This window comes from Suricata suricatta, chromosome 6 (genome assembly GCF_006229205.1).
Source record: "Suricata suricatta isolate VVHF042 chromosome 6, meerkat_22Aug2017_6uvM2_HiC, whole genome shotgun sequence".
NCBI classification, from domain to species: Eukaryota; Metazoa; Chordata; class Mammalia; order Carnivora; family Herpestidae; genus Suricata; species Suricata suricatta.
Genome location: NC_043705.1, coordinates 22,593,487 through 22,616,186, shown reverse-complemented (window position 1 = coordinate 22,616,186; position 22,700 = coordinate 22,593,487). Strand labels below are relative to the sequence as shown.

General features: G+C 38.6%; 1 protein-coding gene across 1 annotated transcript in view; it reads left to right on the top strand.

The window, feature by feature from the left end:
* The window catches only part of HINT1 (histidine triad nucleotide binding protein 1), a 4,544-nt gene extending 475 nt beyond the window's left edge, over window positions 1-4,069 (top strand). Inside the window, exons 2-3 of the mRNA XM_029941848.1 lie at window positions 2,480-2,584; window positions 3,743-4,069. Of these exons, the coding sequence (XP_029797708.1) occupies window positions 2,480-2,584; window positions 3,743-3,907 (270 nt within the window). The 3' untranslated portion in view covers window positions 3,908-4,069. The remainder of the gene's footprint in view (window positions 1-2,479; window positions 2,585-3,742) is intronic.
* The last annotated feature ends 18,631 nt before the right edge of the window (window positions 4,070-22,700 follow it).

Here is a 22,700-nt window from a genome sequence, read left to right as displayed (position 1 = left end):
CGCGGGGCCCGCTCCGCGAGGTCTGGGCGCGTGTTGGAGACGCGCTGGCTCCTCGGCGTGGGCTCCCGCCGGCCCCGCGGCTGCCTCGGACCTCGCCGGTGTCAGGAATCTCACAATCTCGCCAGCGCTCTGCCTGACAGGGAGAAATCCGATCGCGCCCTGACTCGGGCCCAATCTCCACGATCTCCCGCGCACAGCGGGTCAGCCCGGGCTTTCCCGGGTGCCTGTCGGCGCCACGTTGCGCAGTACGGCCCGGGGGCCGGGGGTTGGCTGGGGGGCGGGGGGGGGGGGGGGCCGTGCCGGGTCGAAGGTCCGCCTCCGGGAGGCCAGCCAGTCAACCCCACCCCACCCCACCCCAGCCCCGCCCCTGAGATCAGTGGGTCCTGGGATTTGCTTTCCTTTGACCCCGCGCGGTAGCAATGGTTCCTTTCTTGTTTGACAGGAAGCAATTTTTCTGCCAAGGGACTGAGCGTGTAGTTGTTGACTTCATCGTAGGGAAATTGTGCTTTAGAAAGGCCGAGTTGATGTGACATCTTGTATAAAATATTTAGTGGGGAGTTGTATTTATGGGTTTGGATCTGAGTTAAAGCTGGGCAGGAGGTTGGCTGATTTAGACAAATACTTTCATAAACTCTCTATTAACTTTAAGAAATATAGAATATAAAGGAAACATTTTTTATGTTCCTATGGCATTCTTAGATTCAAAATGTTATCAGAGATTTAATTAGATTCCTCTAGGTGAGTTTTATTTGGATACCTTTGTCACTAGGAGGGAAATTCTTTTGTTCTAGAAAGTGCGTCTTTCTTTTTAAATATTTTCACTTGCTTTTTATAAAGGATTGAAATACTGACTTTTAACAACCTACGTCCCAAAAAGAATAACTGCATGAAGCAATCTAAATGATACAGCATTTTGTGCGGAGTACTAAATAGAAATACTCCTGAGACGCTTGAGCAGGGTTAGGTTCTATTAAGCAGCTTCCGCCCTCATTAGAGAACAAGAGATACAAAAATATTCATGTGGTATGTAATTTGTCTAAATACTACCTATTCTTGTTTCTATGAAAGAGAATAGGTATATTACTTAAATAGTTGAGTAAGGTGGGAAGAAATAGGGATTAGTCAAATATCAGACAAATACATAATTACAAAGCTGAATACTGCAGTAAAGGAAAAACAGGAAATTGCACAATCAAGGCTTCTAACCTAGGGAAGGTGGGGAAGGGAATCAGAAGATTTCTTTCAGAAATTTGTTTATGCTCGGAGCTGAGGAATGAACTGCAGTTTAAGTTAGACAAAAGTTGGGGTTGGGGGGAAGAGAGGACCACTGCAGTAGGAATGGCCTTTTTTTTTTTTAATTTTAATGTTTTATTTATTTTTGACACAGAGAGACAGAGCATGAGAGGGGGAGGGGCAGAGAGAGAGGGAGACACAGAACCGGAAGCAGGCTCCAGGCTCTGAGCTAGCTGTCAGCACAGAGCCTGACCGGGGCTCGAACCCACGAACTTGAGATCTGACCTAAGCCAAAGTCGGAGGCTTAACTGACTGAGCCACCCAGGCGCCCCAGGAATGGCCTTTGAAAAGGCCTGGGAGGGTAGAGACAGATGAAAGACATTGTGATTTGAGCAGGAAGAGTTGGCAGAGATCAAACTGGAAAGGCAGGCAAGGATTAGCATGCCTATTTTCTACTTTTGGATCTCACCTTAAATTTCCCTAACACAGAGGGTGCCTGGGTGGCTCAGTTGGTTAAGCGACTACAACTCAGGTCATGGTTTCACAGCTCCTGAGTTCTAGCCCTGAGTCCTGTTGGAGCTGTTAGCACAGAACCTGGAGCCTGCTTCAGATTATGTTGTCTTCCTCTCTCTCTGCCCCTCCCCCACTCATGCTCTGTGTCTGTCTGTCTCAGAAATGAATCAGGGGGACCTGAGTGGCTCAGTCGGTTAAGCATCCAACTTCGGCTCAGGGAATGACCTCAGGGTTCCTGGGTTCAAGCCCCGTGTCAGGCTCTGTGCTGACAGCTAGCTCAGAGCCTGGAGCCTGTCCTCAGATTCTGTGTCTCACCCTCTCTCTGACCCTCCCCTGCTCATCCTGTCTCTCCCAAAAATAAATAAAATATTAAAAAATATTTTAATAAAAAATCAACATAAAAATAAATAAATAAATAAATTTCCCCACATTAGAGTGGTTGTCTCTGATCACCCAGGCAAAATCGGGTTTTTCTGTGATAATCATGTATTTCACCCTTTCCTTTGTAACCAGTAGATAGGATCTTAATTCAATTATACCTTTATTTGTTTAAGGTCAGCCTTCCCAGTAGACTGGAAGTTCCATGAAAGGGACAATGGGATCACATGTATTGTGTAAACTTCTGATTTCCTTACCATCTACTGTGCTGCCTCTCATGGGATTAGTGTGAAAGAATAAATTCAGCCTATAACGTGATATACTAAAAACTGATTTTTCACCCTCTTTTCTCTAGTGTCTTGCTTTCCATGACATTTCCCCTCAAGCACCAACACATTTTCTGGTGATACCGAAGAAACATATATCCCAGATTTCTGTAGCAGAAGATGATGATGAAAGTGTAAGTAAATTTACCAACACAATTTATTTTCTTGCCTTTTTTTAAATTTGGGAGACTAAACTTTGACCTGAAAGTGATGTCACATTTTCAGTATCCTAAAAACATTACTGAGGGGAAAAAAACATCATCATTATGGAGGTGCAATGTATAAATAGTTTGATTTTTTTTTTTAATAGAGATATAGTTGACACATGATGTTATGTTAGTTTTAGGTGTACGGCATAATGGTGTGGTATATGTATATTATGAAGTGATGATCACAGGAACTCAAGTTAATATCTATCACCACAAATTCTTAAAATGGTTCCTAACAGGGAGTAGTTGGTGAGACTTATTTTCCCTCCATATAGAAACAGTACATCATATAGGGTAGATTCAGTGACTCTTCTTCTATTAATGCTGTTAAAGGAAAGAAAAATCATTATTTTATTTTGCCAGACATATAGGCCTCAGTTAAATATTTTCCTAATGCTCCTTGTGGTTGAATGTCTAATTTTAAGTACTAGCTAGTCTTCAGGGATGGTTTAATACTTCCTGCCTCTCTTGTTGTTAGGCCTGGTCATATGACTTGATTTGGCCAGCAAATGCAAGCAGAAGTGATATGTCTTGCATAGAAACTGTAAGAGCTAGTACCTGATTTGTCATGTTCTCTCTTCCCTTTCCCACTATGATCATACAGAGACTACTCCATCAGTCTGGGTTTCAAAGTGAAAAAAAGTACTGTTTAGAGCCTAGTCAAATTGTGGTAAACATGTTGTGAGTACAGGAAATGTACTTTTGTTACTAATTAGTATTTGGGGTGGTTTGTTACCATAGCATAACCATACCAATTCTGACTGGTATATTCTCCTATTATAAGAAAGCAAGATACATCTTACTTTATTAAGAACATTTAAATACCTCTTTGAATATGGTTTTACAATTGTTTTGAGATATACCTCAAATTTGTTTACTGGAATGCATAAATACCTAATCTTAATGGGTTTTTAATTGTAAATTAGGTTGTGTTAGTACTAAGAGTTTCCAAATAATTTGCCCAGACATATATATTTCAAATTGTTGGTCTTTTACTATTTCAACTTTTTGGTAGTATGTTATTTAATGGCAAGAACTTGTAAATTGCCTGTATTTAAGAAACTTTTTTTTTTTCTTTTCCAGCTTCTTGGACATTTAATGATTGTTGGCAAGAAGTGTGCTGCTGATCTGGGCCTGAAGAAGGGTTACCGAATGGTGGTGAATGAGGGTTCAGATGGAGGACAGTCTGTCTATCATGTTCATCTCCATGTTCTTGGAGGTCGGCAGATGAATTGGCCTCCTGGTTAAGCGTGTCTTAGGAATAATTTTTCCTTCTCTAGCCAGTGATCCATATTTGCAAGTTCCAATATGTTACATAGTATACTTATTTTTGCCTGTGTGTGGAGAGCTTGAGGGAATAATTTTGAAAGCCCACACATAATAAAAGATAATGTTGCATGGTTAACAGTCTCTCTGATTCCTGTATTTGATTTATTAAAAAAAATGTTGGAATATATGAAGGTAGATTTCATAATTTAGGCATTATTTTTCTCCCCAATGAGGACTAAACATGTATGTTGTTAAGATGGTATGACTGGTTTCTGAAGACAAATTACAAGATTTCACAAATTTAGTTTTAGTGTTGAAATCCTCTTTTAGGGTAAAATATTCGTCCAGATGAAGATTTTCTAATCTAATTCTCTCATTTTTTTAAGAACAAAAGAGTATCATGTGATTGATCAAAAAAGTGAAAGTTTGGGGTCTAAGACCAATGGTTTTTGTCAAGCCCATGTTTCCCCTGGGGTAATTTGGAAGGAATAAAAGATTTGTCACAGAATCTTTGATGACCATATAAAGCCATACATTGATATTTCTTTCATTATTTAAACTCTGCCTGAATGTTATAATTATATTACTTAGAATTAACTTTCCACATTGAAAACTTACTGTTTTGAATGTGTATATGTACACAGTAGCAAAAATACTTTACGTTGTGCAAGAATCTGGCTGTATAGAATTGAGGAGGGAATCTCCTGGTCTCTGTTCTCCTTATGTAGACCAAACCTTTTTAGTCTTGCCATGTACCCTAGCCTTTCTGAAACTGCAGGGCAAATAGTTTTGCCTTTTGGCTTTCCTTCACATAGATACTTTCCATTTTCCAAAATTTATTTGATACTTCTTGTCTGTCTTTTTCTCTCCTTTAATTTTCTTTGTACTTAATGGGGTTCTTTCCATTATTAATTTTTGTAAAGCCCATTATAGTAGTGTTTGACACAAATTGAAGATATTTTCCTACATTTTAAATTATATTACTGATTTTTAAGTATTTGTGGGGATTAGTAAAATTGGCCACTCAGATCTTAAAAATAATTTTTCCTATTTGTCATTTTTTAACTTTTTAATGATGTTTAATATATTTACATAGTTCATGTGTCAAGTTTTTAATTTATTTCATTTTTTAAAAGGCCTTTCCCAGCCCAGGAAGATTTTTTAAAAATTATTACTTTTCCCCCTAATCCTTTTAATGGCTTTCTGTACTTCTACAGCTTTATTTATTTTATTTTTTCTTATTTTTATAATTTTTTAAATGGTAATTTACTCGAGAGAGAGATAGACATACAGGCAGAATATGAGCCAGGGAGGAGCAGAAAGAGAGAGAGACACAGAATCCAAAGCAGACTCCAGGCTCTGAACTGTCAGCACAGAGCCTGATGTCGGGCTCAAACCCACACACCACAAGATCATGACCTGAGTGGAAGTCAGATGCTTAACTGACTGAGCCACTCAAGTGCCCCAATTTTATTTTATTTTTTTAAATAACCTCTAGGTCCAATGTGGGGCTTGAATTCACTACCCTGAGATCAAGAATCACATCCTCAACTGACAGAGCCAGCCAGGACCCCTAACCCTGACTTTTTTCCCCCAGTGGGCAAAGATCTGGGAAAGAATGTAATAATGAGAGAAGCATTTGTGTATGTAGAAGAGGGTAGAGTCTGGTTTCTTTAGGCATATTCTCTTTCCCATTGATTTCATGAAACCAGTGCTAATAAATCAGATAGACAGCTGTGAAGATGTCTTGCTGGTTGTGCCTCTGACCTTTCTGCCTTAAACAGATTAGTGTTAGTAGTTGTCCAGCAACTAATTTCTGTGAATAATAGGGGGTGCACCTTTTATTCCAAGTTAAATCTTCCTTACTGCACTCATTGGTGGTACTTCAGTATATTGATTATAATTTTTTCTCGTCACGTGACTTACAAACCAAGAATTAATTAAAATTTAAAAAGCCCTTTTATGACATGGGTTTTAGTTAAAAAGAATAAAAAGCGGTTAAGTGTTTTTCAAATATGTACTGCAAGCGTGCCAAGAGTTGACTGAAACTCTGCGTATCAGTCTTTTCATTAGTCTGGAAAGCGAACTGTTTGAGAGCACCAGCTGATGGTGGTAATTGCTTCTTGAAATGCTTCGTGTGACATACAAGGTCATTTAATAGACTTTTGCCTCTACTGGCATAACTCAGAAATATCGCAGGTTCTGTTCCAGACCACTGCAGTAATGCAAATATCACAAAAATTCAGTCGAATGCATTTTTTGGTTTCCCAGCGTGTATAAAAATTACATTTATACTATACTGTAGTCTATTAAGTATGTGATAGCATCATGGATAAAAAGAGACTGTACATTCTTTAAAAAATAGTTAATTCTTATAAATGCGAACCATCATCTGAGTTTCCACTGAGACAATCTTTATTGATAGAGGGTCTTCCTTGATGTTGATGGTTGCTGACTAATAAGGTTGGGGTTGCTGTGGCAATTTCTTAAAAAAGGCAATGAAATTTGATGCGTTGATGGACTCTTCCTTTCATGAATGATTTCTCTGTAGCATATAATACTGTTTGATAGCATTTGACCCACAGTAGAACTTCTTTCAAAATCGGATTTAATTTTCTCAAACCCTTCGCTGTTTGATCAACTAAGTAATATTCTAAATCCTTTGTTGTCACTTCAACAATCTTCACAGAAGCTTCATTAGGCACAGATTCTATTCACAAGAAAGCACTTTGCTCACCCTCAAGAAGCAACTCCTTACAGCAATTCAGTCACATCTCAGGTTCCACTTCTAATTCTAGCTCTCTTGTTCCTTCTACAACATCTGCAATTATTTACTCCACTAAAATCTTGAACTTCTCATAGTCATCCATGAGGGATGGATTCAACTTCCAAATTTGGTTTCATGTTAATATTTTTACCTCTTCCATTTTATTATGAACCTTTGTTGGTTCTTAATGGTATCTGGGATGGTGAATCCTTTTTAGAAGGTTTCCAATTCACTTTGCCCAGATCCATCACAGAAATCTCTTCTATGGCAGCTACAGGCTTAGGAAATGTATTTTTTTTAAGGGTAAGTCTTGAAAGTCAAAATAACTCCTTGATCCATGGACTGCAGAATGGATGTTGTCTTAGTCATGAAAACAACATTAATCTCATTGTACCTCTCCATCGGAGCTGATGAGCAGGGTGACCAGGTACATTGTCAATGAGAAGTAATAGTTTTTTAAAGTCCTTTTTTTTCTCCTTAGCATCAAGTGTCAATCATGGGTTTAAAATACTCAGTAAATATTATAAACATGTTGTAAAGAGATGTGCTGTCATCCAGGCTTTGTCCAATTTATAAAGCAAAGGCAGTGTAGATTGAGGATAATTCTTAAGCCCTGACTTCAAATTTTCAGTTGCATTAGCCCCTAACAAGAGCATCAGCCTTGCCTTTGAGGCTTGGAAGCTAGGCACTGACCTCTTAGTATCTTTTTCCAATAGAAGGCTCTTTTGTCTACAATGAAAATCCATTGTTTGCTATAGTAGCCTTCATTAATTATCTTGATTGGACCTGAAAATTCTGTTTCGGCTTCTACAGCATTTGCTGCTTCCTCTTGCAATATTATGTTATGGAGATGGCTTTCTGTAATTCTCATGAACAAATCTCTGCTAGCTATAAACTCCTGGATCTTCCTTTCCTCTCTCAGCCTTCACAGAACTAAAGGGTTATGGCTTTGCTCTGCATTAAGCTTTGGCTTAAGGCAATGTTGCTGGTTTGATCTATCCCGACCATTAAAACTTTCCTCCATACCAGTGGCAAGGCTGTTTCTTTCTTATCATTCATGTATTCATTAGAGTAGCACTTTTCATTTCCTTCAAGAACTTTTCCTGTGCATTCACAATTTGGCTAACCGGTGCAAGGGACCTAGCTGTCATCCTGTTCTGGCTTTTGACACGCCTTCTTCTCTAAGCTTAATCATTTCTATCTTCTGATTTAAAGCCAGAGACAGGCTACTCTTTTCACTTCAACACTTGGGAGGCCACTGTAGAGTTATTAAGTGGCATAATGTCAGCATTGTGTCTTAGGGAATAGGGAAGCCTAAGGACCAGGAGAGAAATGGGGAAGGGCTGGTTGGTGGAGCAGTCAGAACACACACAACATTTATCGATTAAATTCACTGCCTTACATGGCTGTGGTTTGCAGCACCTCAAAACAATAATGATCACAGATCACCATAACAAATATAATGAAAAAGTTTAAAATATTCCAAGAATTACCAAAATGTGCAAAGACATGAAGTGACCAAATGCTATTGGAAAAATGGCACCAATGGCTCAACATAGGATTGCCACAAAGCTTCAATTTGTAAAAAAAAAGAAAAAAGAAAGAAAAAAAAAGCAATATCTGCAAAACACATTATCTGTGAAGTACAATAAAATAAGGTATGCCCCTAATAGCTCATTAAGTTTTCTTCCTAAGTCTATTACAATTCTATCCAGTTCTATAAGCTTTTCAGGAATAGTCTGATTATTACATGCACTTGTTTATTTAGAGTAACTTTTTAAAAATGTTTGTTTATGGCGGGCGGGGGGGGGGGGAACAGGATCAGAAGCAGGCTCTGTGCTGTCAGCACATAGCCCAATGCAAGGCTCAAACTCACAAACCATGAGATTATGATCTGAGCCAAAGTTGGATGCTCAAATCACTGAGCCACCCAGGTGACCCTAGAGTAACTTCTGATGTTTCTGTAGCTGGTTTCTTTGTTTCATACTGAAGATTAGGCACTTTTTCTAAGAAATGCCATTGGTTTAACATGGATTCAATTGTACTTTGTTTGAAAATCACCTGACAGTGATGGAACTGATGCGGAGTGTTCAGATTTCAGCATGTTTATTTAAGTTAAAGCTGGGAGGATTTGCTAATGGGTAAATATAGGGGTAAGAGAAAGGGTATGAATGATTTATTATTTATTATTTCTCGAGTCTGTGGACTGACTGGGTGGTTTTTCTGCTGCTTTGGCCAGAGGTCAGTTGTGTTGCTGTGTTCTCTTGAAGGTTAGAAGGTCCAAGATGACCCCACTCAGATGTCTCATGTTGGTACTGGGAGTCAGCTGTGGTCCTTTGATTCTCCTTTGTATGGGCCCTTATTCTCTTGTAGGTTAGACTCGCCTACATAATGGTCACGTGGTAATAAATGCCCCTAACCCGGTATAAAGTAATTCTTATTTCTCATTGTTTTTTGTGTTGGTTGGGTGGTTCAGCGTATCTGACCTGGGCTCACTCATGTAGGTTGGATAGAAAGGATTCTGAGAATTGGGATGGCTTGACCTCTTTTCATGTCTTTCACCCCCAATATTCTACACAGCATAATGTTCTCAGGGTAACACTGAAGAGGACAAAACCGATGCTGCAAGACCCCTTGAGACCTAGGCTTTGGAACTCAGGTAACACCCTTGGACCACATCTTATTGGTCACAGCAAGTTAGAAGGCCAGCTAGATTCAAGGGTTTGAAGACAGAATGAAGTATGCAAGAGATATATCTCTTTCATATTTTCTATAACAACTTTTCTGTTTTGATTCTCTGATCCATCGTAGTAGGAAATTTTTTTTTTTTTGAGAGACAGAGAGAGACAGCACAAGCAGGGGAGGGTCAGAGAGAGAGGGAGACACAGAATCTGAAACAGGCTCCAGGCTCAGAGCTGTCAGCACAGAGCCCAACGGGGGGGCTCGAACCCACGAACTGTGAGATCATGAGTTGAGCCGAAGCCGGACGCTTAGCCGACTGAGCCACCCAGGCACCCCAGAAATTCTTAATTTTAGTCAGTTTAGAGTCTCCCTCGCCCTTTCCCAGGGGTGTACCTAATTTATGGAGGGTCTTGTATAACATGATGGTATCAGCAGGTGCTGTCTAGGCCTCAGTGTCATTGGTCTCTATAGTCTAATGGAGACTTTTGTTATCCCACTTAACCCTTATTTACTGATTCCTGTAAATTGATATTTTGTAATAATGATGACCAAGATTATGATAGTAATTAAGATAGTTTTATGATAGTATTAATAGCAATTGCTATTTATGTAGTGCCTGCTATGGGACAGGTGCTGTGCTGTATTAAATACGGTATTACTAAAAAATCAAATAACTCTGTATATATCTAAAATGTCCTGTGGCATTTGCTCAGAGTGTTGTATGTGTCATGGGCACTTGTATTATTGGTGTCCAGCATTTGAGCCCTGTTTGCATCTGAGGGATTCCTTGCCTCCCCAAAGAGAAGCTGACATGAACAGACATCTAGTATTCTAGCTCCTCTGCCAGCTGGGATGGAGGCCCTTGACTTAGGCTCTGCCAATCAGATACACCCACCTGGGATTTTGAATTTGAAACTAATGACACAAAGAAACAAGGACAGTGGAGACTTCTTTCTGGTGTCAGTGGCAACAGCACCCCGTTGGCAGGCACAGCGGTGTCTGTGTTGCCAGTCGCTGGATCCAGTACTGAATACCAGGGATGACAACAGTGCTAGCTGTGGTTCCTGGGTTCAGTGACAGTGGCAGCAGAGCCCCGCCAGACTAGCGCTCTGGTTCTGTTCTTGAGTGTGGTATTACTTGCAGAGCTTGTCTTTATCTTTGCCTATTTTCCCAGTTAATCTGTGATGATGGTTTCCAGAAATTAACATCTGGAGAAATTTTTACTAGGAATGGTTATAGACAATAGATTCTCAGGGAAAGGTGAGGCTGGGTGGTAGAGAGCTGAGATTAGTTATTTGGCCTGGTTTGGGATGAAGGCAAGGAGAATCCAGCTAACATTAAGGAACTGTATTTTTATAGCCCATGGTAAAGAGTAGTAAGTAGCGAATCAAGTCATTCTGTGGATCATTTGTACTGATATTGTCAACTGAAGGCAAGGCTTGGGTCTCCAAACACTACAGCCATAGGATGGTATGAAGGGCCAGCAGAATTCAAGGACAGTGGAGGTATTGTGACTGCTTCTGATTGCTGAACAGCTTAAAAAAACGAATGACAAAAGATATAAGCTCTTGCAGCTGGAGAACTGCAAATTTTATTAATTTATGAATTTATTCAATTCATAGCTTTGTCTAGACTCTTATGAGGAAGTTAGAGTATTGATAAGCAAAGAATGGTATCTGCATATTTGGAATGAACTATACTGGACAATTTGGCTGACTCAGAGCATCCCAGCTTCCCAACCTCCTGAGCCTTTCCTGTCAGCTGAAGCAGCCTCTCCTCTTGTGTAAAAGGTATTGATTGTTTAAAGAACCTTCTCAATTATTTCTCTTACGTACTGCAGCTGTATGCAGCTTTAAAAAGAAAAGTAAACTCTCTCGTGCCCCATCTTCCATGCATCTCTTGCATTTCTTTCTCTGCAGTTATATCAGAAGATCCCAAGAGATCCTAAATGGTACATTTGGGACCATTCTCAGAACGGTAGAAAGAGAAGTTGCCAGGCAAAATGAGCACTTTCTACTACTGACAGGAATGGAGAAAGGCCGAAAACACCTAAGAGTTAATAAGCTAGAAGTGAACTAAAAAGATAAAAAGTAGAGGGGCCTCAGTGGCTCAGTCAGTTGAGCATCTGGCTCTTGATTTCGGCTCAGGTCATGATTTCATGGTTCATGGGATTCGGATTCTCTTTACCACACTTTCTGCCCCTCCTTCTCTTGCACTCTCTCTCTCTCTTCTCTCTCTCTCTTTCTCTCAAAACTAAATAAATAAAAACATTTAAAAAAAAGATAAAGAGCCTCAAATCAAATACAAAGAGAACCAGGGGCACCTGGGTGGCTCAGTCGGTTAAACCTCCAACTTTGGCTCAGGTCAGATCTCACGTTTGTGGGTTCGAGCCCCGCGTCAGGCTCTGTGCTGACAGCTAGCTCAGAGCCTGGAGCCTGCTTCCGGTTCTGTGTGTCCTTCTCTCTCTGCCCCTCCCCCTCTCATACTCTGTCTCTCTCTGTATCAAAAATAAATAAAACATTAAAATTAAAAAAAAAAAACAAGAGAACCAAATAAAATTGACTATGTATATATAAACATTAAAAACAAACACACAAAATGTAATTCAAGTTACCTTTTTAAAGTTTTTTTTGTTTTGTTTTTTTTACTTATTTTGAGAGAGAGTAGAGAGATAGAGCACAGGAGGGGCAGAGAGAGAGGGAGAGAGAGAATCCCAAGCAGGCTCCGCACTGTCAGTGTGGAGGCCAATGTAGGGCTCAAATTCATGAAACATGAGATCATGATCTGAGCTGAAATCAAGTCTGCTTAAATGAATGAGCCACCCAGGCACCCTTTAAGTTACTTTTGAACACAACACATGGACTCTAGATCCTAAACCAGATAAAATTTGAGGACAAGGACAAATGCAAAGAAATCTTGAATATTATCTCAGGGGCTTGTTATTTGCAGTATAGTTTTTTACTCTTTATGTATCATAGGATAGAGCGAACGAGAAAAGATATTGGTGTGAATGAGAGACTTTTCATTGTGGGAGAAGGGAAATAAAGATATGGAAGAGGAAAAGGCAAGAAAGAAAGTTGAGAAGTATCTGTATACAATGACGGTAAAAAAAAAAAAAGCATAGTTTTATCTACTAGACTTAGTGACAGTACCACATAACACCTAGCTTTTGGTCTTTAACTACTGTTCCTTACTAAAAGGCTCCGTGAAGAAATGGCAGGTGTGGGGAAGGGAAAGTACAGGGTGAGCACTGGATATCTTGTTTGGGTATGCGTGGGCAGAGGGGATGCTCAAAGACTGAGGAGGTCATGTCCAAAGGACACAGGAATTCGACGGAATGAGCTCCAGGTGGCCAAATTTGGGACAGTTAGAGCATAAGGATAACTAACAATGGGCACGGTAATGGAGAAAAAGAAGTGAATCTATATTGAGGAGTAGCCTGGCTCACTCAGTTGGTCCAACCCTCGATTTCAGCTTAAGTCACGATCTCACGGTTTGTGGGATCGAGCTCTGTGTGGGGCTCTGTGCTGACACCGCAGGGCCTGCTTGGGATTCTCTCTCTCCCTATCTCTCTCCCCTTCCCTGCTCCCATGTGCTCTCTCTCCCAGAATAAGCATTAAGAAAAAATCTGTGACTCTATAGGGGCGCCTGGGTGGCTCAGTCAGTTGAGCGTCCGGGTTCGGGCCAGGTCATGATCTCACGGTCTATGGGTTCGAGCCCCGTGTTGGGATCTGGGCTGACAGCCCAGAGCCTGGAACCTGCTTCACATTCTGTGTGAAGTGAAGAGAGAGAGAGAGAGAGAGAGAACACATGTGAGCAGGGGAGGGGCTAGAGGGAGAGAGAGAGAGAGAGAAAGAGAATCTCAAGCAGGCTTCACATTCAGTGGGGAACCTGATGCCAGGTGGGATCCCCTGACGTTGGGATGACCTGAGCTGAAATCAGGAGTCAGACTCTCAGTTGACGAAGCCACCCAGGCATCCTAGATCATGTTATTTCTATTTTTAATTTTTTGAGGAACTGCTGTCCACAGTGGCTGTCCCAATTTATGTCCCCAGGTATACAATCATTCCTTTCTCTCCACATCCTTGCCAGCACTTGTTTCTTGTCTTTTTGATTTTAGCCATTCTGATAGTTGTGAGGTGATAACTCATTGTGGTTTTAATTTGCATTTTGCTGATGATTACCATCTGTTGGCCAGTTGTATGTTGTCTTCATAAACATTTTTATTCAGGTCCTCTACCCACTTTTAAATTAGATTGTTTAGTGGTATTTAGTTGTATAAGTTCTCTAAATATTTTGGATACCAACTCTTTATTGGATATATCATTTGCAAATATCTCTCCCAGTCAGTAGGTTGTGCTTTGGTTTTGTTGGTTGTTTCTTTTGCTGTGCAGAAGGCTTTTTATTTTTATTTATTTATTTTTTATTTTGGTATAGTCCCAGTGGTTTATTTTTGCTTTTGTTTCCCTTGCCTTAGGAGATATGCCTAAAAAAATTGTTGCTATGGCTGATGTCAGAGTAATTACTGCTTGTGTTCTCTTCTAGGAGTTTTATGGTTTCAGGTCTCATGTTAAAATCTTTAATACATTTTGAGTTTATTTTTGTGTATGTTAGAAAGTAGTCCAGGGGCACCTGGGTGGCTCAGTCGGTTAAGCGTCTGGCTTCCAGCTTCGGCTCAGGTCATGATCTCACGGTTCGTGGGTTCGAGCCCCGCATCAGGCTCTGTGCTGACAGCCAGCTCAGAGCTTGGAGCCTGCTTCAGATTCTGTGTCTCCCTCTCTCTTTGACCCTCCGCTGTTTGCACTGTCTCTCTCTGTCTCTCAAAAATAAATTAAAAACATTAAAAAAAAAGAAAGTAGTCCAATTTCATTCTTTTACATGTAACTGTCCAGCTTTCCCAGAACTGTTTATTTAAAAGATTGTCTTTCCAGTGGACACTCTTGCTTCCTTTGCCATAGATTAATTGACCATATAATTGTGGATTTATTTCCAGGCTCTCTATTCTGTTCTGTGGTTCTATGTGTCTGTTTTTCTGCTAGTGCCATACTGTTTTGATTGCTACAGCTTCTAATATATTTTGAAGTCTGATATTGTGGTACCTCCAGCTTTGTTTTTCTTTCTCAGGATTGTTTTGGCTATTTGGGTTCCGTAGTTCCATACAAGCTTCAAGCTTATTTATTCTAGTTTCATGAAAACTGCTGTTCTTATTTTGAAAGGGATTGTGCTGGATATGGGAGTAATATGGACATTTTAACAGTATCAAAGTATTTAATTCTTTCAATCTGTGAGCATGGCCTATGTTTCCATTTGTTTGTGTTGTTTTCAATTTCATCAGTGTTTTATAGCTTTTGGAGTAACGGTCTCTCAACTCTTGGGTATGCTTATTCTTAGGTGTTTCTTTCTGGTGCGATTGGAAATGGTGTTATTTTTAAAAATTTTCTCTCTGTGACTTTTGTTAACATATGGAAATGCTACTGATTTCTCAATATAAATTTTGTATCCTGCCACTTCACTGACTTCAATTTTCTAATGGAATTTTTAGGATTTTCTATGTATATATTATACTGTCTAGAAACAGTGACAGTTTAACTTTTTCTTTACCAAGAAGTTTTTTTTTTTCTTGTTTGGTTGCTGTGGTTAGGACTTCCAATGCTATTTTCAATAAAAGTGGTGAGTGGAGGGGCGCCTGGGTGGCTCAGTCGGTTAAGCCTCCAACTTTGGCTCAGGTCATGATCTCACGTTTGTGAGTTCAAGCCCCGCGTCGGGCTCTGTGCTGACAGCTCAGAGCCTGGAGCCTGCTTCTCCCTTTATGTCTTCCCCTCTCCGCTCATGCTTTGTCTCTCTCTGTATCAAAAACAAAACACTAAAAAAAAAAAAGTGGTGAGTAGATATCCTTATCTTGTTCCTGACCTTAGTGGGAAATCTCTGTTTTTCACCTTTCAGTATGAATTTAGCTATGGGTCTCTCAGATATGGCTTTATAATGTTGAGGTGTGTTTCTTCTAACCCACTTGATGAGTATTTTCATCACGAATTGATGCTGAATCTTGTCAAATGCTTTATCTCCATCTATTGAGATGATCATATGACTTTTATCCTTCATTTTGTTGATGTGGTGTATGACGTTGATTCAAATATTGAACCTTCTTTAGACCCTGGGAACAAATTCCACGTGATCATGGTAAATTATCTTTTTAATGTATTGTAGTGGCTTGATAAAGTTTTGTCAAGGGTTTTTGCATCTATGAGAGATAGGGCCTGTAGTTTCCCTTCCTCCCTCTGTCCATCTGGCCCAATGTGTCATTCAAAGATATTGTTTCCTTATTGATTATCTAGATGATCTATCCATTGATGTAAGTGGACTGTTAAAGTCCTCTACTGTTATTGTATTACTATCAATTCGCTCTTTATGTCCATTAATATTTGCCTTACATATTTAGGTGCTCCAATGTATTTACAAGTGATAAATCCTTGTATTGCATTGATCCCTTCATTGTTATAAAATGCCCTCTCTGTCTCATGGTATGGTTTTATTTTCTTAATTTTTATTGATGTATTTATTTTACTCTTTAATTATTTATTGTTTAATTTACATCCAAGTTAGTTAGGCTATGGTGCAACAATGATTTCAGGAGTGGATTCCTTAATGCCCTTTACCCATTTAGACCATCCCCCCTCCCACAACCCCTCTAGCAACTCTGTTTGTTCTCCATATTTAAGAGTCTTTTATGTTTTGTTCCCCCTCCCTGTTTTTATATTACTTTGGCTTCCCTTCCCTTATGTCATATGTTTTCTATGTTAAAGTCCTCATATGAGTGAAGTCATATGATATCTGTCTTTCTCTGACTGACTAATTTTACTTAGCATAATACTCTCCAATTCCATCCATGTAGTTGCAAATGGGGTATGGTTTTAAAGTGTTTTGTTTGATGTAAGTATTGTTACCCTGGCATGTTTTTTTTAGAAACACAAAAATTTTTAATTTTGAAATATCCTATTTACTTCTCCTGTGTTACCTGTATTTTTTGTGTAATATCAATGAAATCATTGCTTAATCAGGGTCAACATTTTACACCTATGTTTTCTTCTGAGTTTAAGATTAGCTCTTAATTCAGGTCTGTAATCCATCCTAAGTTTCTGTATTTCATGTTAAGTCCAACTTTATTGTTTTGCATATGGCTATATAGTCCCAATACCATTTGTTGAAAAGACTATTTCCCCATTTAATTGTCTTGACATCTTCATTAAAAAACCAACTAACTATAAATGTGAGGATTTGTTGCTGGGCACTCAGTATCAGACTGTCTTGATTTCTGTATCTTTGTGGTAAAACTTGAAACTGGTACGTGTGATTCCTGCAGTGGTTTTTTTGTTTTGTTTTGTTTTGTTTTTGTTTTTGTTTTTTAGACTGAAGTGTAGTTTAAACTTCAGTGTTCCTTTTCTATTTTGTTTTGACTCTTCTGGGCCCCTTGATTTTTAAAAGGAGACTGTATGTTTTAGAGCAATTATAGTTTCATAGCAACACTGAACAAAAAAGAGATTCTGTATATCTCTGCCCTGACTATCAATATCCTGAACCAGAATGGTACATATACTACAATCAATGAACTTACATTAACACATCATTATCATACAAAGTCCACTGTTTACATTAAGGTACAGTGTTGGTGTACATTCTATCAGTCTGAACAAATGTAAAATGACATCTATCATTATAGTATCATTCAGAATATTTTCACTGTCCTAAAAATCCTCTGTGCTCTGACATTTCATCCATCCTTCATGCCCACTAACCACTGAGCTTTTTATTGTCTCCATAGTTTTGCCTTTCTAGAATGTCATTTAGTTGGAATCACACAGTAATGTTTACAAATTGGCTTTTTTCTCTTAGTAATATGTGCTGTAGGGTTTCTCCATGTCTTTTGATGACTTGATAGCTCGTTTATTTTTCAGTGCTGAATAATATTCCATTGCCTAGATGAAACAGCTTATTTATTCATTTACCTTCAGAAGGATATCTTGGTTGCTTCCAACTTTTGGCAATTATGAATAAAGGTGCTATAAATACCTCTGCACAGTGGTTTCTGTGTGTGTATGTACATATATTTTCCACTCCTTTGGATAAATACCAAGAAGCACAATTGCTGGACCTTATAGTCAAAGTATATTTAGGTGTGGGTTTTTGTAGATGTTCTTTATCAAGTTGAAGAAGTCTCCGTCTATTCCTAGCTTAAGAACTTTCATCATAAAGCAATGTTTGATTTTGTCAAATACTTTTCCTGCATCTACTAATATTATGTGTTTTTTTTCTTTTTTAGCCTGTTGATTTGATTAATTAATTTCTTTGCAAATGTTGTACCTGTTTTGCATATTTGGGACAAATCCCACTTGATCATGTTATATAATCCTTTTTATACAATAGTAGATTCAGTTTGCTGGTATTTTGTTGGGGATTTCTGCATCTGTATTCACAAGAGATATTGATCTGTAATTTTTATTTTTATTAATTAATTTATTTTTTGCTCTGTTTTTTGTATTAGGGTAATGCTGGCCTCACAGAATGAGTTAGGAAGCATCTCCTCTGCTTCTTTCTTCCGAAGGAGATTGTAGAGTATGCTAAAATTTTTTATTTAAGTGTTTGGTAGAATTAACCAAATCCATCTGGGTCTGGAACATTTTGTTTTGGAAGATTACTAACTACTGATTAAATTACTTTGATGTATATAGACCTATTCCAATTGTCTATTTCTTCTAGTGTGAGTTTTGGCTGATTGTGTCTTTGAAGGAATTGGCCCATTCCATCTAGGTTACCAAATTTGTGAGCAGAGAGTTGTTCATAGATAATATTTCCTTACAAACCTTTTGATATTCCTGGGGTCTGTAGTGATGTATGCTCTTTCTTTGTGGCTAATGGCAGTTTGTGTCTTCTCTTTTTCTTGGTTAGCTTGGCTAGAAGCTTTTTTTGTTTTTAGTAATCATTTTTAAAGAATCAGTTTTTCATCTCAGTGATTTGATTGAGTTTTCAATAGAGAATTTTACAATTTTATTAACTTCTTCTTTAACTTTGATTATTTCTTTACTTCTGCTTTCTTTGAATTTAATTTGCTCTTCCTTTTCCAGTTTTAGGTAGAAGCTTAAATTAATGATTTTAGGGGCACCTGGGTGGTGCAGTCGATTAAGACTCCGACTCTTGGTTTCGGCTCAGGTCATGATCTCACAGTTTGTGGGAATGAGCCCTGTGTAGGGCTGAGCTGACACCACAGAGACTGCTTGGAATTCTCTCTCCCCTCTCTCTCAAAATAAATAAACATTTAAACAAACAAAAAAGTTAATGATTTTATATCTTCTTCTCTTTAAAAAAATTGTTAATGTTCATTTAATTTTTGAGAGAGAAAGAAACAGAATGCAAGTTGGGGAGGGGCAGAGAGAGAGGGAGACACAGAATATGAAGCAGACTCCTCGCTCTGAGCTGTCAGTGCAGAGCCTGACACAGGGCTTGAACACACGAACCACAGGTCATGACCTGAGCCAAAGTCAGAAGCTTAACCAACTAAGCCACGAAGGTGCTCCCAGATCTTCTTCTAACACATGTATTGAATGCTATAAATTTCCCTTTAAGCATTGTCCGTGCCGTGTTGTACAAATTCCGTTGTTATATTTTTACTTAGTTCAAAATATTTGAAATTTTTTGTGATTTCTTCTTTGATCCATGTGTCCACATGAATTTTTGAACTAGATTTTCTTTTTTTGCAAAGAAGGCAGTTAGAATTCTTATTCTTCAGTAAGAATAAATGATTTCCAATGACTAAAAGTACTTTGGAACCAATGTAATGCCAACTGAGGCCTACCATACTTTTCTCCTTTATCTTCATTCTTGCTCTGGATGTGTGTGTCACTTCAAAACAGAAATAATTGCTAAATGATTCACAATTCCTCCCAGTATTTTTTAAGATTCTGTATTTTTTAATAATATTTACACCCAACATGGGCCTTGAACTTACAACCTCGAGATTGAGTCACAGGCTCCACCAACTCAAGCAGCCAGGTGCCCTCCTCCCAGTATCTTTGAGAAAATGTTACAGAATACATTTTGTCACTCTTATTTCTCTTATTTCCTCTTTTTTTGATATATTTATCCTGCTGTGAATAGCATCAACAATTCCTGAAAATGAAAGAGCCCAAAGACTCATTAGCTGTAAGAATGGTAAGAATCTTACTCTTGAGACCAATAGTTTATCCTTTTTAAATTGTATTTTTTGTTACATCACATTAGACTCATATTAGGCCACAGAGTATAAGCTGGGTTCAGGAGAGCATCAAGGCTTGCTAGACTGCATTAAGTAAAAGTTTCATGGAGCACAGTTTTGTTATTAAAGAAAATAAATAGGTTCTAATTCAAGATGTGTTTCTCTAGATTTTTGTAAATGCTGTAATTTTTTTAATATCTGCTATAATAAAAACAGTTGTATTAATTTTCCTTTCTTAGTTCAGGAAATGCCTCATTTAATTATTTGTTTGCTATTTACTGTCAGGCAGAAAGCAAAGGCATGAATTCTCTTTCTGATGGAAATAATGGGTAAGTATGGCATATAGTATGTATTATGCAGTTTATACTACTTATATTCCATTGAATGTGGCTATAAATGATTCAGGGAAAGATGGGTATCAGAATGCTCATGTTTGCTAAAGGGAGGATATAATTCTTAATATGTAGAACTTGTATGTCTTCAAGATTCAGCTATTTGGTGAGTTTAGGAATCTGTAAAGGTTTTGTTTAAGAGTATACTTACGATCAGCATGTATAGAATTGTGGAATTACTATATTATACATCTGCAACTAATATAACACTGTATTTTAACTATACTGGAATTAAAATTTAAGAAAAAGAGGTTTCGTTATTACTCTTCTCAAATCATAATGAATAGCATTTCTCTTTGGAAAATATTAATTGCCCTGTGTTCCCAAGAAGACTCCCAATAAACACCAGCTCTTTTCCTTGCTTGAGTTTTGGACAAATTGAGAAAACAAAACCAAGAGTAAAGATAGAAGCCAACATTTTGATTACATCTTATTATTGGTAGAGATGAGGTTGGAGGATATGGTTCTAGGTCTGTAGCCATGTGTTCCTCCTAAGACTCAACCCATAATTAGACAGATTTGATCCAGGAAGGGTAAAGGAACTTAGTGGGGGCGGGGGGTGTAGCAGGGGATATGATAGGAATTTTTTTTAATTGCATTCTTTTGTGGGTTTTTTTTTTTTACATTTATTCAATTTTGAGAGATAGAGAGAGGTAGAGTGTGAGTGGGGAGGGATAGAGAGAGAAGGAGACACGGAATCTGAAGCAGGTTCCAGGCTCCAAGCAAGCACTCAGCATAGAGACTGACATGGGGCTTGAACACACGAACTGTGAGATCATGACCTGGGCTGATGTTGGACGCTTAACTGAGCCTCCCAGGTGCCCCTGATAGGAATTTCTTAAGGGCAGCTGGCTTGTAAGAGCAAGAATGGCAGAGATAAGAATTTGCATTAGTGGTTATTTTTCACAGAGTTACCAAACAGATAAATCACCCCACTCTCTTGGGATGGGAGTGTGCTTGGGAAGAAGCCCTCCTCAAGAACGCCAGGAGAAGAAGATAGGAATCCCATTCCTACATTCCCCAGTTCTTTGTTCTTTTAAGCCATTTATTTAGTTACTAAGCTGATAGCTGACCACTGTTTAGTGACCCTTCATAAAACTTCTCCTCCTAAATCATCCACTTCTCTCTGGGCATCATGCTGGGCCTATTAGTGGGAGTTTAGATTTTGACCCAAGAAGGCTAGAAAATGAGTGAGAAAATACCCTTATTAGTCAATACTAAAGATACTCCATTTCAAAGGCTGAAAATTAATTCCCCACTTTCCATTCCCAACTACATACAGTCACATTGCCCAACAGAGTGTATCAGAGTTTCTGCATAAGACTAGATGAATATTTGAAGATAATATATGATAATTAAATAAGATAAACTCTGAAAATATGGAACATCATCAAATGTGAGTGTAAATCTTCTCTGATTATCAAATTTCCAGAAAGAATTTAAAGTCTAAAGATAATATCTTTTTGTAAAATTTGTATAGACAATTATGTACAAAGGAATTAAAATCCACAATCAAAATTTTTGTTCGGAGTTAAAAGTCTGAAGTTAAACATTTTTCAGGCCCTAAACTCATCCTCTCCTCTAAGATTTCTTTTTCTTATTTGGTTTTAGGCAGGGACGAGATGCCATGGTCTCAGCTGGCTCTCATGTAAGGACTATGCTTTCTTTAGAATTCCAGAAGTAATAGCTGCTCAGCGTCAGGTTTTCCCTGGGTCTCCTGTTTTAAAAAATTGAAAGTGTCCAAAAGCCTTATCACAGATACAAATTTAGGAAAGGATGTGTCTCTATCCTAGGAGCAGGAGATGGGGAAAGCCAGACCCCCCTCTGCTTCCACCTCAGTGAAGTCAGGAGATGGGGAGTACATGAGCCCTTGGGCACAGAGCTCCAAGCTGGAGAAAACCCACCCTCACAGCTACATGCAAAAGAATGTACAAAATAGAACCATGTGCAGAAATAAACTCAAAATAGATTAAAATCTAATTAAGACCTGAAACCATAAAAACTCCTAGAAGAAAACATAGGCAGTAAGCCCTTGGATGTTGGTTTTAGCAGTATTTTTCTGGATCTGTTTCCTCAGGCAAGGGAAATGAAAGCAAAAATAAACTATTGGGACTGCATCAAACTAAAAAGTCTCCGCCAAGTGAAAGAAACCATCAACAAAATGAAGAGGAAATCTGCATGGGAGATGTGTGCAAATGATATATTCAGTAAGGGGTTAACATCCAAAGTATATCAAGAACTCCTAAAACTCAACACCAAAAAAAGAAAACATTTTCATTTAAAAATGGCATAGGACCCAAATAGACAGTTTTCTAAAGAAGGCATACAGATGGCCAATAGACACATGAAAAGATGCTCAACATCCCTAACCATCAGGGGAATGTAAATCAAAACCACAGTGAGATATCACCTCGTACCAGTCAGAAGGGCTCGTATCAAAAAGACAAGAAATAACAAGTGTTGATGAGGATGTGGAGAAAAAGGAGCCTTGGGCACTGTTGTCAGAACTGTAAAGCGGTGCTACTACACAGTAGCAGTATGGGGGTTTCTCAGAAAATTAAAAATAGAAATACCAAACCATCCAGTAATTCCACTTCTGGATATTTACGCCAAGAAAATGAAAACACTAATTCAAAAAGACATATGTATCCCTATGTTCACTGCAGCATTAAAGAGCCAAAAATC